Source organism: Denticeps clupeoides, chromosome 6 (assembly GCF_900700375.1).
Source record: "Denticeps clupeoides chromosome 6, fDenClu1.1, whole genome shotgun sequence".
In the NCBI taxonomy this organism is placed as follows: Eukaryota; Metazoa; Chordata; class Actinopteri; order Clupeiformes; family Denticipitidae; genus Denticeps; species Denticeps clupeoides.
Genome location: NC_041712.1, coordinates 20,185,312 through 20,200,730, shown reverse-complemented (window position 1 = coordinate 20,200,730; position 15,419 = coordinate 20,185,312). Strand labels below are relative to the sequence as shown.

The 15,419-nt window shown below is 42.6% G+C and overlaps 1 protein-coding gene across 2 annotated transcripts; it reads left to right on the top strand.

The window, feature by feature from the left end:
- The first annotated feature begins 47 nt into the window (after positions 1-47).
- On the top strand, positions 48-15,296 carry lars1b (leucyl-tRNA synthetase 1b). 2 transcript variants are annotated; one of them, XM_028984444.1, is made up of 32 exons: positions 48-118; positions 1,278-1,399; positions 1,486-1,573; positions 1,659-1,739; positions 1,822-1,965; positions 2,353-2,514; positions 2,616-2,728; positions 3,450-3,513; positions 3,789-3,856; positions 3,950-4,175; positions 4,622-4,709; positions 5,068-5,144; positions 5,254-5,307; positions 5,427-5,567; positions 5,743-5,820; positions 5,898-5,983; positions 6,066-6,131; positions 6,316-6,398; positions 6,658-6,796; positions 7,427-7,639; positions 7,953-8,010; positions 8,127-8,190; positions 9,315-9,498; positions 9,786-9,876; positions 10,248-10,388; positions 10,527-10,667; positions 11,786-11,896; positions 12,029-12,139; positions 12,265-12,369; positions 13,314-13,409; positions 13,910-14,042; positions 14,720-15,296. In XM_028984444.1, exons 1-32 carry the CDS (start codon positions 113-115, stop codon positions 14,923-14,925), a joined length of 3,540 nt encoding a protein of 1,179 aa, XP_028840277.1. In that variant the 5' UTR covers positions 48-112; the 3' UTR covers positions 14,926-15,296. The 2 variants fall into 2 exon arrangements, with proteins under 2 accessions (XP_028840277.1, XP_028840278.1); XM_028984445.1 differs by lacking the exons at positions 48-118; positions 1,659-1,739 and having other exon boundaries at positions 1,280-1,399; positions 1,773-1,965.
- The last annotated feature ends 123 nt before the right edge of the window (positions 15,297-15,419 follow it).

The window sequence follows — 15,419 nt, the reverse complement described above, 5'->3', positions numbered from 1 at the left end:
CCCGTCGTGCATCGGGGCAGCGTAAACTGTCTTCAGTGTATGTCATCAGCCGAGCGCCGAGGAAGCCGGCAGCGTGGGCGCACAGCACCCATCTGTACCTCTCACGTTTAAAATGACGGTGGGATATACGGTTATTCTAATTCCTAGCAGTGATTTTAATGAAGCGTGATTTAGTTTAGCCTGAATTACCCATTGCCGGCTCAGACTAATAATTGTCAGGAAGCCTCATATCAGGCTAGTTAGCTTAGCTTACGTCAGTAACATTATTCTGTAGCCTCAGATTGCAGAGAATGCTTGTAACACTGACATTGTGCATTGCGTCTGAAGTTGTGCGAATTTCAATGCTTTATGGGTAGATTTTTAATAATTGAATTTGCCATCAGCATTCCTTTGTGAACTTTTAACAGGTGAACTTTTAAGAGTTCCTGACCATGAATGACACGTACTGGTATGAATTGCATCAGACACGAGCACCTTAACCAAGTGCCGTGGCTCATAGGTGGCAATTTCTGAAACGTTGATGGTGGGTGACAGAGAATCAGAGTTGAGCTTCTGAAACAAACTTCTTCCTGACTGTTAACGGTCAAACTCATAATTACAAGCAACGTGTTTTACTTTTGAGACTCTTCAAAGATGCTGTGATTGTTTTTGCTATAATTGCTGCATCTCTTAACCACCTTCATTTAACCAAATGGGAATCTTGTTGAGGTTTCCCAATCCCAACATGGTAACTTCAAATGTTCCCATGTTTCAGGCTTTACTCAGGCGTTAATACATGCCACCAGACAGCTGAACACTCAAAATCTTTCCACACACACACACACACACACACACACACACATATATATATATACACATTATTATTGCACTGTTCTGTTTTGCATAGCAGTATTTGCACTATTTTTACTTGACACATTATTATTAATTTCACTAGTTTAGCACTGTCTGTCTGATTGTTGTCTACATGTTTGCACTTCATGTAGCCCGATTTGGTTCTGGAGAAATGTTGTTTCATTTCACTATGTACTTTCTTAACATGTATGTAGCGCAAATGACAATATCTGCAATTGACCCTGTGAAAAGTAATTCACATTATTCCTGTTTTTTGCAAATGTTGGTGCAAACAACTGTTTTTTAAAATTGTGCTAGATAGATATTTGATGTTTCTATGTCATACATATATAAGTGTTATATGTATCTTAATGTAATATGCTGTGAATGGACCTTGAGTCTACAGAAATAAAACCGATTGTTAATGGTTTGTTGACCCATTCCAGGAACGAAAAGGAACGGCTAAACTTGATTTCCTCAGGAAGATTGAGTTGGAGATTCAGCAGAAATGGGAGAAGGAGAAAATATTCGACTGCGATGCGCCTGCCGCAGATGCGGAGGTTGCAAAGTGAGCAGCGTTTTTATTTTTTATATTTATATAATATAATTTCAGTTACGTCAAAGTGTGAACTGTGTGTGATCTTTCAATTCCAGAAAGAACAAATATTTTGTCACTTTTCCATACCCCTACATGAATGGAAGGCTTCATCTTGGACACACATTCTGCCTTTCCAAAAGCGAGGTGGGAATTTCTTTTTGAAGTTCAGATGCTTTCTATTTGTTAATGAGGAAACAAAATGGGAACGGTCCAGGTTCTTTCTCCACAGTTTGCGGTGGGCTACCAGCGTTTGAAAGGGAAGCATTGCCTGTTTCCTTTCGGGCTGCATTGCACTGGAATGCCCATTAAGGTGAGTGACTTGTTTTTTTTTGACACCATGTAGATTAAGCTTAGATGTAGACAGCCCAGCTGAATTCACTGTCGTCGAAAAGGCCTGCGCTGACAAGCTGAAGAGAGAAATGGAGCTCTACGGCAATCCACCACAGTTTCCTGAGGATGATGAGGAAGATGAGCAGCAGGACATGCCCAAAGTGGCTGATGAAATCATCATCAAGGACAAGTCCAAAGGCAAAAAGGTATAAGCTTCTTACATGTGTTTGTTCCTCAGGGTGTTGGATTGGTAACACTATACTCCCGGGCATCATCAGAGATGCTTCTCGTTCACTTTTTTGTTGAGGTCATTGGTCGGAAGGAAGTTAAATATTCTTGGGCCATGGATTAAGGCTAGTCCTTGACTTCACTGAAGTCAACTTCCATGCTGGCCAATCAGATCTTGTCCCAAGCAGAACTCTGTTTAATGGTGCAGTGGGGATTGTGTCCAACACACACACACTGTCAATTCATCTTTGTGAATGGATCGTTTCATGACTTGATTGAACAGTATGTTGACAGCTGAGGCTGTTCTAATCTTGATGTTATCTTTTCTGTTCATTTTTTGTCTGGATAATTGCTCTTTATCTCAGAGCAAAGCTGCGGCAAAGTCCGGTACCTCCAAGTTCCAGTGGGACATCATGAAATCTCTGGGGCTGCGGGACGAGGAGATTGTGAAGTTTGCAGATGCTGAACACTGGCTGGAATACTTCCCACCTCTGGCTGTGCAGGACCTGAAGGGGATGGGTGTCAAGGTAGCTCAGCAAGATTTTTTTTCGTTGTTTGCATTAATTGTTCAGTATGTACTGTGGATGTTCATCTTCTGAGTTTTTTTTTTTTTTTATTATTATTATAGGTAGACTGGCGACGTTCTTTCATCACTACAGATGTGAATCCTTTCTATGACTCCTTTGTAAGGTGGCAGTTCATCACGCTAAGGGAGAGGAAAAAGATCAAATTTGGCAAAAGGTGATCTCTATAATTTATATATTTTACTGGGGAAAACTGGGGAGAATCGAGTAAAAAAAAAACTCTCTCTATACACAAAAGCACTGTATTTAAACCACTCCAACTTGATGTTACCTGGCAGAAAGAGGCATGGCACAATCGAGGTTAAAAGAATGAACAGTTTCTAATTTATTAACACCAGTAAATTATTATTGCAGTGTATGTAAAAAGGTACCAATGTTACAGAGAAAACCAAAATGAGAGACAGGAGGAAAAGATAGAAAAAGACCATACAGAGCTTCAGAGACATCACCTGATCCAGGAGAAAAATGGGAGGAGAGAAAAGACTCGAAAACCGGAAAGTCTGATTTCGATGGAAAAGCAGCTGAGAAAGAATGTGAAGATCTACCACACGTGAACAATCCTATATACACCTGGCCTACCGGAAGCTGTCACAGACCAATCAGAACCTGTTGTTTCTGACGTCTCGCCCCCGGTGCCTCCCGACTGGGGAAGACAAAGAGAGCAGGCGGTCCCGACGGCTGGCACCTTTGGCTCGAGGGAGGGGCCCCAAATGTTGCAATGCCGTCCGACGAAGACATGCAAAAAAGGAGGTGTTGAATCTCCATGCACAACAAAAGCACAGAAATGTCATGGCTCCGCGACGTCCCATCTTACAATATTAAAGTGATTTAGTTGCATTTGTATAGCTTCATTTGCTCTCTGTTTTTCGCTTTCTTAGATATACCATTTACTCTCCTAAAGATGGACAACCATGCATGGACCATGACAGACAGACAGGGGAGGTAAGGCCTTTTTATTGTTGTTATTATTATCATAAAACTATTATTACTGATTTTTTTTATTTTTACCAAGTAGAAATAAACACTAAATCCCATAAGGTAAAAGTGTTTATGTGCTTGCGTGGATGATATGTGCTGCTTTTTATTTAACAGTAATCAGTATTTGTTGGCCCTCTGTAGTGACAGAGTTGTGACCCACTGCACTGTTCCTAGTTTGATGTATTATGTTGCGGTTACTGCAACGTAACAGTTGAGTGACTTCATTTTTACCTCTGTAGGGGGTCGGTCCGCAGGAGTACACACTGATCAAAATGAAGCTGGTCGAACCCTATCCTCCGAAACTGGGGTGGGTGACATGATCCTTTTCATTTGTTTTATATTAAACACACCGTATTGCATCTGTTAATCTGTTCACCAACTGTTGCTCTGTTCTCTGCAGTGCTGTCAAAGACAGGAACATCTTCCTGGTTGCAGCGACTCTCCGGCCAGAGACCATGTTCGGGCAGACCAACTGCTGGGTGCGCCCGGACATGAAGTACGTTGCCTTTGAAGCGGCTGGAGGAGACGTGTTCATTTGCACACGCAGGTCTGCCAGAAACATGTCCTACCAGGGCTTCACCAAGGACAACGGGGTGGTGCCTGTTGTGTTTGAGCTTCTCGGGCAGGTAAGGAAACGCTCAACATTTTTTTTTTTTTAACCAGAATTATGGTTACACAAGTATCATGAAACATTTCCAATTATTTTAAGATTAAGAAAAATATGGTGTAGCGACCTAAATGGAAACAACTTGGCTGTGTCCTGTCCATGATTTTATTTGTTTGTCTTGTTCCTCTTGGCTGTCATCATACTAGGAACATTTTTCATATTCTGGAAACGTTCATGCAAAATCCTTGGATTATTATTTTAATTGTTTATAAATTGTTTCTTTTGCGCTGTTGCACTGAAGTCTATAGACTTCATATGAGTGTAAGCTTGATCTGAGGTCATAGGTCACCATGAATTCATGCCAGCTGTTTTAGGACTCATTCTGCAAAAATGGCTCCAATGATAATGGTTTTTGTTGGTAATGAATCGCGCAACAACGTCATGGGAGAAACGCTTGTTTTTCAGGATATTCTGGGATGTGCACTGAATGCCCCCCTCGCTTCTTACAAGGTCATCTACGCCCTGCCCATGCTCACCATTAAAGAGGACAAAGGTGCTGCGCAGCCACTCTCTCTCTCATACACTCCCAGACACACACACACACACACACACACACACACACAGCCTGCTGCTTGTTTTCAGCTGAAGTGAGCAGGTATTAGCATCAGAGTGCTCAGCAAACACGGCTGTGATGGAATATGGCTGGTTTTTGCAGGGAGATGGTACTTTGTTTACTCCCTGTCCCATTGTTACCCATGATCATTTAATTTTATTGTGCTCCAGGGCATTATTTCTGTGTTAATTCATCAGTCCCCCCCCCCTGTAGTCTTTCGGGAAATGTTCTTTGTGAGTGAGAGCATATTTAATATATATATATATAGCATATCTATTTGTCTTTTTCCTCACTTCAGGTACAGGAGTAGTCACAAGTGTCCCATCAGACGCCCCTGATGACATTGCTGCTCTTAGAGACATAAAAAAGAAACAGGTGATTTGCTTGCATTTTCATTTCATATTTGCATTGCAGTACTTGGTTAGCATTTATTTTGAAATGGTATGCCAGATATGCTGACTGTGTAATATTTAATTTTTCGTAGGCTCTCAGGGAAAAATATGGAATTGAAGACAGGATGGTTTTGCCATTTGAACCCGTAAGAAGATTGAAGACTATTAAAGATCTAATAAATGAACCTATTTTCTTGCTCATGTGGTATTGGGTAAATTTCTAAAATAATTTTTTTAATCATGAGATGTCCGTCTGAATTCTAAGGTTCCCATTATTGAGATCCCAGGTTATGGCAACCTGTCGGCCCCACTGGTTTGTGATGAACTGAAGATCCAGAGTCAGAACGACAGAGAGAAGTTGGCTGAGGCCAAAGAGAAGGTCTACCTCAAGGGCTTCTATGAAGGGGTGAGACTCTCCAGTCAGTTCCTTATGATCCATGGAATTTAAAGTGATTGTACTTAGTATCAGTATTTGCATGTAGATCTATAGATGTCAGGTGAGATGTAATAAGCTGACAGAGTAGATATTTATGAAAATGTGTCTAATTTTCTGTTAATAAAAGGACCATGATTCTTTCCAGATCATGCTGGTTGAAGGTTTCAAAGGGCAGAAGGTTCAGGATGTGAAGAAACCTATTCAAAAGATGATGGTTGAAAAGGTCTGCTAGCAATAGTATTATTCTTTAATATTGCGCTAGAATTTCTTTTTTGTGAAATTTGTTTTCTTGTGTGCCAGGGCGAGGCCATGATCTACATGGAACCAGAGAAGCAGGTGATGTCACGTTCCGGAGACGAGTGTGTGGTGGCACTATGTGACCAGTGGTAAGTATGGTTTTTAAGAGCATGCGTGAGGTTAGCAGCATTCCACAGTGTTATAATGCCAGATTTCATGTGACTGTCTCAGGTACCTGGATTATGGAGATGGGGAGTGGAAGCAGCAGGCCATGGAAGCACTGAAGTCTATGGAGACGTGAGTCCGTTTGTATAGTAAATTCTTACCCCATCATCTTAAGTCATTTGTAGTTACAGTATAGTGAGGCTCAGTTTTGAATGGTCATTTAGAGGATAAAATGATGTGTGTTGTGTGATTGTACTGGAGTACTGCAGTTGAATGGTCTTGGTTGACTGGTGTGCTTCTTTGATGTTGATCTCAGGTTCTGCGATGAGACCAGGAAGAACTTTGAGGCCACACTGGCCTGGCTTCAGGAGCATGCCTGCTCCCGCACCTATGGGCTGGGTATGATGGGTTTATTCTCTCCACACAGAACACCGATTCATAACACACTTTCAATTCAGTTCCTGTTTTCAGCTGGACTTTTGAGTCGGTCTCTGTCTGCCACTGACAACTGAGGTTTCTCACTTTTCAGACCTGTCCTCTGTGTCTGTGATAATAATAACTGAAAATGTCACATGGTATGTGATCAGCAGGTGACCTGTCTCTCACAGGGGAGTGTTCTGAACTCAGGTTTGATCCCTTTTTTGCTCTGTTGCTATAGGAACTCGGTTGCCATGGGACCAGCAGTGGCTGATTGAGTCGCTGTCTGACTCCACCATTTACATGGCCTACTACACTGTGGCCCATCTGCTCCAGGGAGGGGTACTAAATGGCCAGGGACCCTCTCCTCTTGGCATAAAGTACGTTTCTCCGATAGATATACAAATCTTAAGTTGTTTAAACTGTAAACCTACCCTGTCATTTCCCAGGAAACATCTGCCCACATTGTTTAGAGTACACATTATTGGTTATTGAACAAGTAAAGATAACATTTTTGATGACTCTTGCTTGGAAAGGATGAAGGAAAGGATGTACATGATCTCCTTTCCAAATGCATGCCTGGGTCCATACCATAATAACCCAGTAAATGGATTGTGCATCCTGTTGCATCATAAACGGCACTGCAAAATACAGTGGGCGTGAAATCTTCCTGTTGCCATGACTACAATGGCTTGGAAAAATAATTGGCCGCTCATTAATAGTTCACACACTGCGACACCATAAAGAAAGTTTGTAAGCATTTTAAATATTCAGAGCTGTATTTGTGAGTGAGTGCAACACCTCATGCAGAGTCACATGATTAATGAGTGGGAAAATGAGAATACTGTGTTTCATAATGTGAATAGTGAATTCAGTGTTTATCAGCAGTCTTTATCAGGTGAGTGGCACATAAACATGTCCATAGACATTTGTCTAGCCGGAAATGTCATTCGTGGTAACAAATATTATTTATACATTTTGATAACATTCCTCTTGCTTGCTCATCACAGACCTGAGCAAATGACTGCCGAGGTGTGGGATTACATTTTCTTCAAAAACGCCCCCTTCCCAAAAACCATCATACCTAAGGAGCACCTCCAGAAGCTGCGACGGGAGTTTGAATTTTGGTACCCTGTAGACGTTAGGGTGTCTGGCAAGGACCTGGTGCCCAACCACCTGTCCTACTACCTGTACAACCACGTCGCTATGTGGCCTGAGGACAGGTAAAATTTTTTTTTTTTTTTTATTTCGGCTCTGTTATACCATATGACCAGGAGCAGCCTGTTGTCCAATTTACACAGTACTATACCAGTACTATGTGGTTGCATTATGGTAAGAAGTCCTGAGCCCAAGCCTGGCCCAAATTTTAAATTGTGGAAATGAGACAGGCAACACGTTTTACATCTTCTTACACACACCTTTTTAAAAAGTGTTTACTGCGGTTACTGCCAGCAGCTTTTTTTTTTTTTTTTTTGGTTTAGGGAGCCAGGATCTTTGTAGATGTTGTTGCTCAGGGCCTTCTGTCTTTTCTTCCAGGGGAAAGTGGCCACAGGCAGCCCGAGCTAATGGGCATCTCTTGCTCAACTCTGAGAAGGTAATTATTTCCTTAAAAGAATCATGTCTGAGGTTTTTTTTCAGCTGGTGTGTCTGAGGTTTGATTTGCCCTTAGTGTACCATGTATATTTTGAGGCTCTTTTTCTGCTTTTCCAGATGTCCAAATCCACTGGAAACTTCCTTACTCTCAGCCAAGCAATCGACAAGTTCTCTGCAGACGGTAGGTCAGCCCATGTGCTTTAGCGGCTTCACAAAGTTTGTCCTTTTGTGTACTTTTGTCACTGTTAAGTGCGCTGTGTATCATCAGCTTACATTTACGTAAGACAGAAATGGCTATAATTTTGTTTGAGAAATTTTCACCAAAAAAAGGAAAGGGAAAGCAGGATTTGTGCTGTTAGCCGTAAAACACCCCCTCATTCAGATGGTTATGGTCCCGGCAGCATCTGATCAGTGGGGTTCAGGATGTTTGATTAATGGATCAAAGTCTTACTGCGTTCTGTGGTTTAACAGAAGCAGCGCTGCCCCTGCTGTGAGGGATCAGAGAGCAGTTTCTCTCTCTCTCTCTCTCTCTCACTCACTCACTCACTCACTCACTCACTCACTCACACACAGACACACCAGTATTAAAGACTGAGATTCTTTTTGTACGTCAATCGGGGTGTTTATGCTGGACAGGCACTTGACCATCAGTGCACATCACACACCATCCAGGGAGAAATTGCGCAGCATTTTCAGTTGTTCAGCCTTGTCCAAGATGGGATTTGAATCTGTGTTCTTCGCGGTGTTACTCACTGTCCCCATTTAGTTTGAGTATAGCACTGTCCCTGGTAGGACTCTGTCTTACAGGAAGTGTAAAGAGACTATTAAAGTGTGTGTGTGCTGAGATGGTGTTGCTGACGCAGGATGAGTCACTGTGAATTGGTTATAGCCTTCAGACTTCTCCTTCTGCGGGTATGTAAATAACTTTGGTCGGATTTTAATATTCTGCCATCTTGGCATTTGCAACTCTCCGGTGTATACTGGCTTTAAAAATATTCTGTGGTTTATTTTCACATTTCCCAACATGGAACCTGACGTCACTTAATTAAGACTCACTGCAGCTGCTCGGCGCAAGTTAATGCATTTAATGCCTTGAAAGGAGCCTTGAGCATACCGAAATCCCTTTCCAGAAACTGCCGTTTTCACCATTATTAATCACAGCCGGCGTGTTACAGCTCCATCTGCAAACATGCCGTTAATTTGAAGTGTAATGACTGTAAGGAAAAGATTTTTTACCAAAAGGTACATTTAATTTTTTTTTTCTTGTGTGTTGCATTCATGGGCACGTCTTTGTACATGTGCCAGGTATGCGTCTGGCGCTGGCTGATGCTGGAGACACGGTGGAGGACGCAAACTTTGTGGAGACGATGGCCGATTCTGGTATCCTACGCCTCTTCACGTGGGTGGAGTGGGTTAAGGAGATGATCGCCAACCAGAATAATCTGCGCACTGGCCCCGCTGATTCTTTCAACGACCGTGTGTTCTCCAGGTAGAACCCGCTTTGAGCTGCAAAATCACTAATAAAGAGATTGCAATGGATTGTTGGTATTTACAGCCATATAAAGAACCCCCACTTGATCTGACCTATAGATATTATATCGCCCCCTTGTGCCGTCTGAAAGTTATTTTAAGACTATGTTACAACGAATGACCTGCTGAATAGGTGGGATTATGCATATTTACATTACATCACTACTGATCGCATGTAAACCCTCTCACATTTTTGGAAAAGTGCTAGATTTGTTAACGTTGTTTTGACTAATGTCCCATCTACAGTGACATGAGTGCTGGCATTATCCGCACTGAACACAACTACAAGAGGATGATGTACAAAGAGGCACTGAAGAGCGGCTTCTTCGAGTTCCAGGTGAATTGGTCCTGTCTCTTTCTCCTGGCCGATTCATTATTGACCTTAAAGTGCATCTCTGTGTTCGTGAAAAATGGAGAAATCTATCCCTCACGTACCTTGTTCCAAAAGAGTAATTGAAAATAAATCTTTAATCAGAAAAGTTACCACATCATATGGAGTGAAAAGACACAACAACATCAGGGTTAAGTATAAAAACAGTGTGCAAGTGTGTCTCTGACTAAATATGCTTGGGTGCCACTATATGGCACCCAGCTTCATAGGGGAACCCAGTCCACGATCTCATTTCCTGTCAGGGGAAGGGGTCTGACGAATGACAGAATGTTTTTATCAGGTGGCTCGCTCATGCTCCCTTGGCTCCGTCTCTGCAGGCGGTAAAAGATAAATACCGAGAGTTGGCCATTGAGGGCATGCACCGAGACCTGGTGTTCCTGTTCATCGAGCGCCAGACCCTGCTGCTGACACCGATCTGTCCTCATGTGTGTGAGTACACCTGGACATTGCTGGGCAAGGTGAGGACCGTTTTTCCCCACATCGCCATCCGCATTTAGATGTCATTATTCAAAACACATTTATTACAATGTAATGAATGAATAGTATTTACAACGAATGTTTTGTTGGGCTTGAAAAGTCTGTCTTCTCTTCCTCAGACCAACTCTGTGCTCAAGGCCACGTGGCCGGTTGCTGGCCGCGTAGATGAGGTTCTCATGCGCTCATCTCAGTACCTGATGGAGACCGCACACGACCTGCGCCTTCGCCTCAAAGCCTACATGCAACCGCCCAAGAACAAGGTGCCTCTCCCCCAACCCCCAAAACCACGTCATCTTATAATCAACAAAGGGTTCAGTGTGTCCCTTGCTAAAATCAGCAACAATTAAGAAGCACCTCTGCTTTTTGCGTCAATGTCGGTCTCAAATTGCTGGTTTTGCTCGGCGCAAGTGAAGAGGGAAAAGATCCCGGTTTATTTTTGGGTGTCCCCACTCGTTCAGGTGTGCCGTACATTCCTCTGGCTATTAGTCCAACGACAGCCTGCTCAGTTGTCTGATTTGATGATCTAACAAGTTTCTTTGGGCTGATCTCACAAATGGTCGAAAATAAATGTGTATATATAAGAAATTGCATCAGCAGTCATAACACCCAGACCAACCATCTAAACCAGTTTGCTTCCTGAGAGTGCAGCAGCCCACAAACTATCAGCAGACTAGTGACTCGAGGCAACTCGACAGCTGTCATGTAGGATGTTGTCACACGCGCCCTGATTTCTGCTGACAAGGAGGCACAGCCACACTGGGCGTTTAGAAAAAGCGGGTGGGGTGGAGCAGACCCCGCGGTAACCCACCCTGACCTAAACCGGAGAGCAGCTTTTCTCGGCCCTGTTTCTGCTGCTGTGCGGTAATGGCTGTCTGTCTGCATTAGCATTGCGCAGGTTGATGCACTCAGGTGAGGTCACTGGGTGGGGTTACTGGGACTGTGGTTCCATGCATACCATCCAGCCGTCTGATTGGTTAACTGCTGACAGACACACAATGTTTTATTGGTTAGTTTGTTAGTTTATTTTGACAGGCAGAGAGATATTCATGTGAATCGCATTCCTCGCTACCTCACTCCACCCATGCAACGAACCAGACGACCACAAAGTCACAGGTTCAAAGCCCACTTACTACCATTGTGTTCCCTTTCAAGACACGTAACCCTGAGTGTCTCCAGGGGGGACTGTCCCTGTAATAACTGGTTATAATTTGCTCTGGATAAGGGCGTCTGCTTTAAATGTAATTAATTAAAAAATCATTTAAAATTCTGATAGAATTTCTGGTACATTCTGGATTCTTTTGTCTCCTGGTTTTATGTAGTTCCTCATTTTTGGTTTAAACAGTTCCCAAACATCAATTTTTTCCATCTTCTGCCCCAGAAAGGAGACTCTAAGCCCCCGGCGAAGCCCTCTCATTGCACCGTGTACGTGGCAAAGCACTACCCGCCCTGGCAGCACAGTACCCTCTCTCTGTTGGGCAAGCATTACAAGGCAAGTTCAGCACCACAGATTAACCTGATCACCATGTCTTTCTGTCTACTGCAATTACAGATCGTGCTGGCAGATGATTGATGATTTGTGATGTAATAATCACACCCTATCCTCTTTTTCTTCCATTTACAGAGCAATAATGGGAGCCTTCCTGACAATAAGGTGATTGCAGGAGAATTGGGTGCAATGCCAGAGCTGAAGAAGTACATGAAGAGGTTGATGCCTTTTGTCGCAATGATCAAGGTGAGAAGTACTGAGCATCAACTGTCCTAACACATTGTTTTTTTTTTTAATATTTTTTATATATATAAATGTTATATTGCCCATTTGCTTTGCAATGTCTCCTGACTAGAATTTGTGTTCGGCAGGATAATTTAGAGAAAAACGGGCCCCAGGTGCTGGACCTGGAGCTGAAGTTTGATGAGCGCATGGTGCTGATGGAGAACATTGTGTATTTGACCAACTCTCTGGAGGTAAGAGATGACAGGATTCCCAGCTGTAATGTTGTGTGCTGAAATTCTGCCCACAAGTGTTCTGTAAAAAGTCCTTTTTCTTTCCCTAGTGACTACAGTAATGTCTTTCAAGTAAACGTGTAATGTTTCTGTTGATGTGGTATTCGTACTCTGATTTCTGAAGTCAAAGTATCTTAGCTGTAGACAATCCAATGTATAGAAAGACAAGATGACATGTCTCTAGTTAATCAAACGAGACAAATCCTGCAAGATCACTTTATGATAACACACTGATAACACACAAACTACAGATCCCATAATGCAGTGCTTCAGTTGCCTTGCTGAATGCAATCTTTAAACTGTAGCTGAATCTGTACGAATGGGTTGTGAAGCAGCTCGAAATTCTTTTTTTGTGCTTCAAAGTCACCAAAGCCCCATGCGAAGTCCATGTTAGCAACGTGAGCACTGCATTATGGGATGTGTAGTTTGTGTGTTATCAGCGGGTCATATCACCGGGCCACCATAATAGATCTATGTATCTCGTGGGATATGGAGTTTTACACATGTGCACTAGATTGTTGTAGTTCTTCCCACCCTTAGGTCTTATGTTTGTGAAGTTTGTGTCTATAGCATAACTTTCAGGAATCAATTGGTCAGTGGTTGATGGTTTCTAATGTGACTCACAAGTTTGTAGGTAGTGTTTTTAATTTTAATGTACTTTTACTAAAGGTCTCTGAATGTCCTGCCTTACTCTCTTCAGTCCAAACACAGTTTCTGAATACTGACAGCTCTGACATGGTTAACCACGTCCCCAGTCACCATCAACTTCGGCCTCTTACAGCAGTCAGAGCCCTGTGTGCACTGCACCATCTTCAGCTGAATATTTCATCACCCAACTCTCTCTTCTCTCTCCTTCCCCTTGGCCTCCTTCTCCTCCTCCTCCACTCCACTGCCGCCAATTCCAGCTGGATCAGATAGATGTTGTGTTTGCCTCAGAAGCCGATGATAAAATAAAAGAGGACTGTTGCCCAGGGAAACCTTTCAGCGTCTTCAGATCAGAGGTAAGCCGGAGAACCCTCTAGCATACGCCCCTACGTGTATATGCCTCAAATATATATACACATGTTGGGCTGTCTGAAAGCTGCTGGCTGATGCCTGAGAGTGATGTCAGGAGTGGAGCTGCTCTAAATTTAGATCAGCTTTGTATTATCTGCTTGCTTTAACATGTTTATTTCACATCAAACCTTAACTACCCTGTGCCAGGTGTAAAAAGCCCCTAAACTATACTTTTCAGGTGAATGTATTGGGCACACAATGGAGTTTTGTGTGAATGTGTTGGCAGAGAAAAACGTGCAAACAAATCAGAATCCTGAAATCTCTAGTGCCATGATACACCAGGCTATGAGACTTTGTACCTGTAAGAGTAACAAGTAGCAGCATTGTCCCTTTATACATCTTTTTGTGGGAGGAATTAATACAGAGAAACTTGATATTGCCCCACACTTCATGTGCAGGTTATGTTCCAAGGACAGTAGTGTGAACCTTGGCCTATGTTTTTTAGCCTGGAGTGCTGGTCTCTCTGGTGAACCCCCAGCCTTCCAACGGCCTCTTTTCCACCATGATCGACATCCGACAGGGAGACACCAGAGACAGCATCGTTCGGCGTCTGGCTAAAGTCAACCGCTTCATCAAAGGTGACTCCCTGGAGACCATTTGCCTCGCAGCTCCTCTTATCTCGGCGCACCCGTCTGACAGCAGTCGTGTCCTACATATGAGCTGCAATCAGTAATTAACCTTAATTTATCAGGTGCAATCAGAATTGAACACAGGGCAGTGTATTAAAAAATATGGTTTTTATTGTGAAAAATCACATCACGTGAAGTTTTCTAATGCAGATATGCCAATTGTTTTATCATCTTATCAAGGTCTTTTTTCAGGTCTCACTGATTGCAGTTTTGGTCTGTATGGTTCAATATTGGGTTAAATGGGGGCTACCAGTATTGCCTGTACAATTCCTGCTTCCTCTACAAACATAATCCTCTTGCTGTCAGTGTGGCTTTATGGGCATAACAAATTTATTGCGTTTTATATGATTTCCTGACTGTTGTTAACATATAGCACCACCTAAAGTGAGATTATACACATATTTAATATCTTTGTGTATATATACTGTTGATATATGCTTTAATACCGTACTGTGATATTGTATGTACTGTGATATTGTATTGTATTGTACCGTACTGTGAACTGTACACTTTATATACAGTTAAAAAAAAAAATCTTTGTACAGAATGCTGGTGCAATCTAATAAAATGTATTTACCCAAAGAGATTACTTTAGGGTAATATGTGTTCTGCTTTGTCCACTGCAGATCTGTCCAAAGTGAAGCTGATGCGGTATGACGATCCGGTTCTCGGCCCGCGTAGAGTACCCATACTGGGCAAGGAGGAACAGGGCAAAGTCCCAGTCTCAGACAAGTCCACCTTCCACATCAACCTGCAGGACAAGAAGGTCCACCTGACTGACGAGGGCCTCAAGGCGGACATTGGGGACACACTGGTCTACCTGATGCTGTAAATCCCCACCAGTGCTTAAAAAAGGCTGCATTCACCTTCATCCCTCCCTCATCTAAAAATAAATAACTCGCTCGCTGAAGGCAGATATGGATTTTCCATATCTGGGTCAGAAATTGTTGTGTTTTAATATGTTAATCTTGTCGGCGTTGCATGATTGCAATGCGTTGAGTATGTCTACCTTTAGCTGTTACTCGAAGAGGCTGCTGTGCATCTTTGGGCCAGCTCTCAGCAGCTGTGTATTGAATAACTGTGTAGAACCTGCCTTGTCTCTATGCAAAAAAATGCAGGTTTTTTTTCCCCTAAGCACTATTTTAAGATTGCATCCTGTCTGTAGGAGTTGAATAATAAATAAAAATGCAACTTTCTGAAGCAGCTGTGACTTTGAGTGTCTTTGTAATGATGTGTGGTGTGCATCAAAGAAACTGTTTGAAGTCAGAGTTTATAGGTTGGTGCAATGGTGCAACAGGAGATTTTTTTTTATTTTTTATTATTATT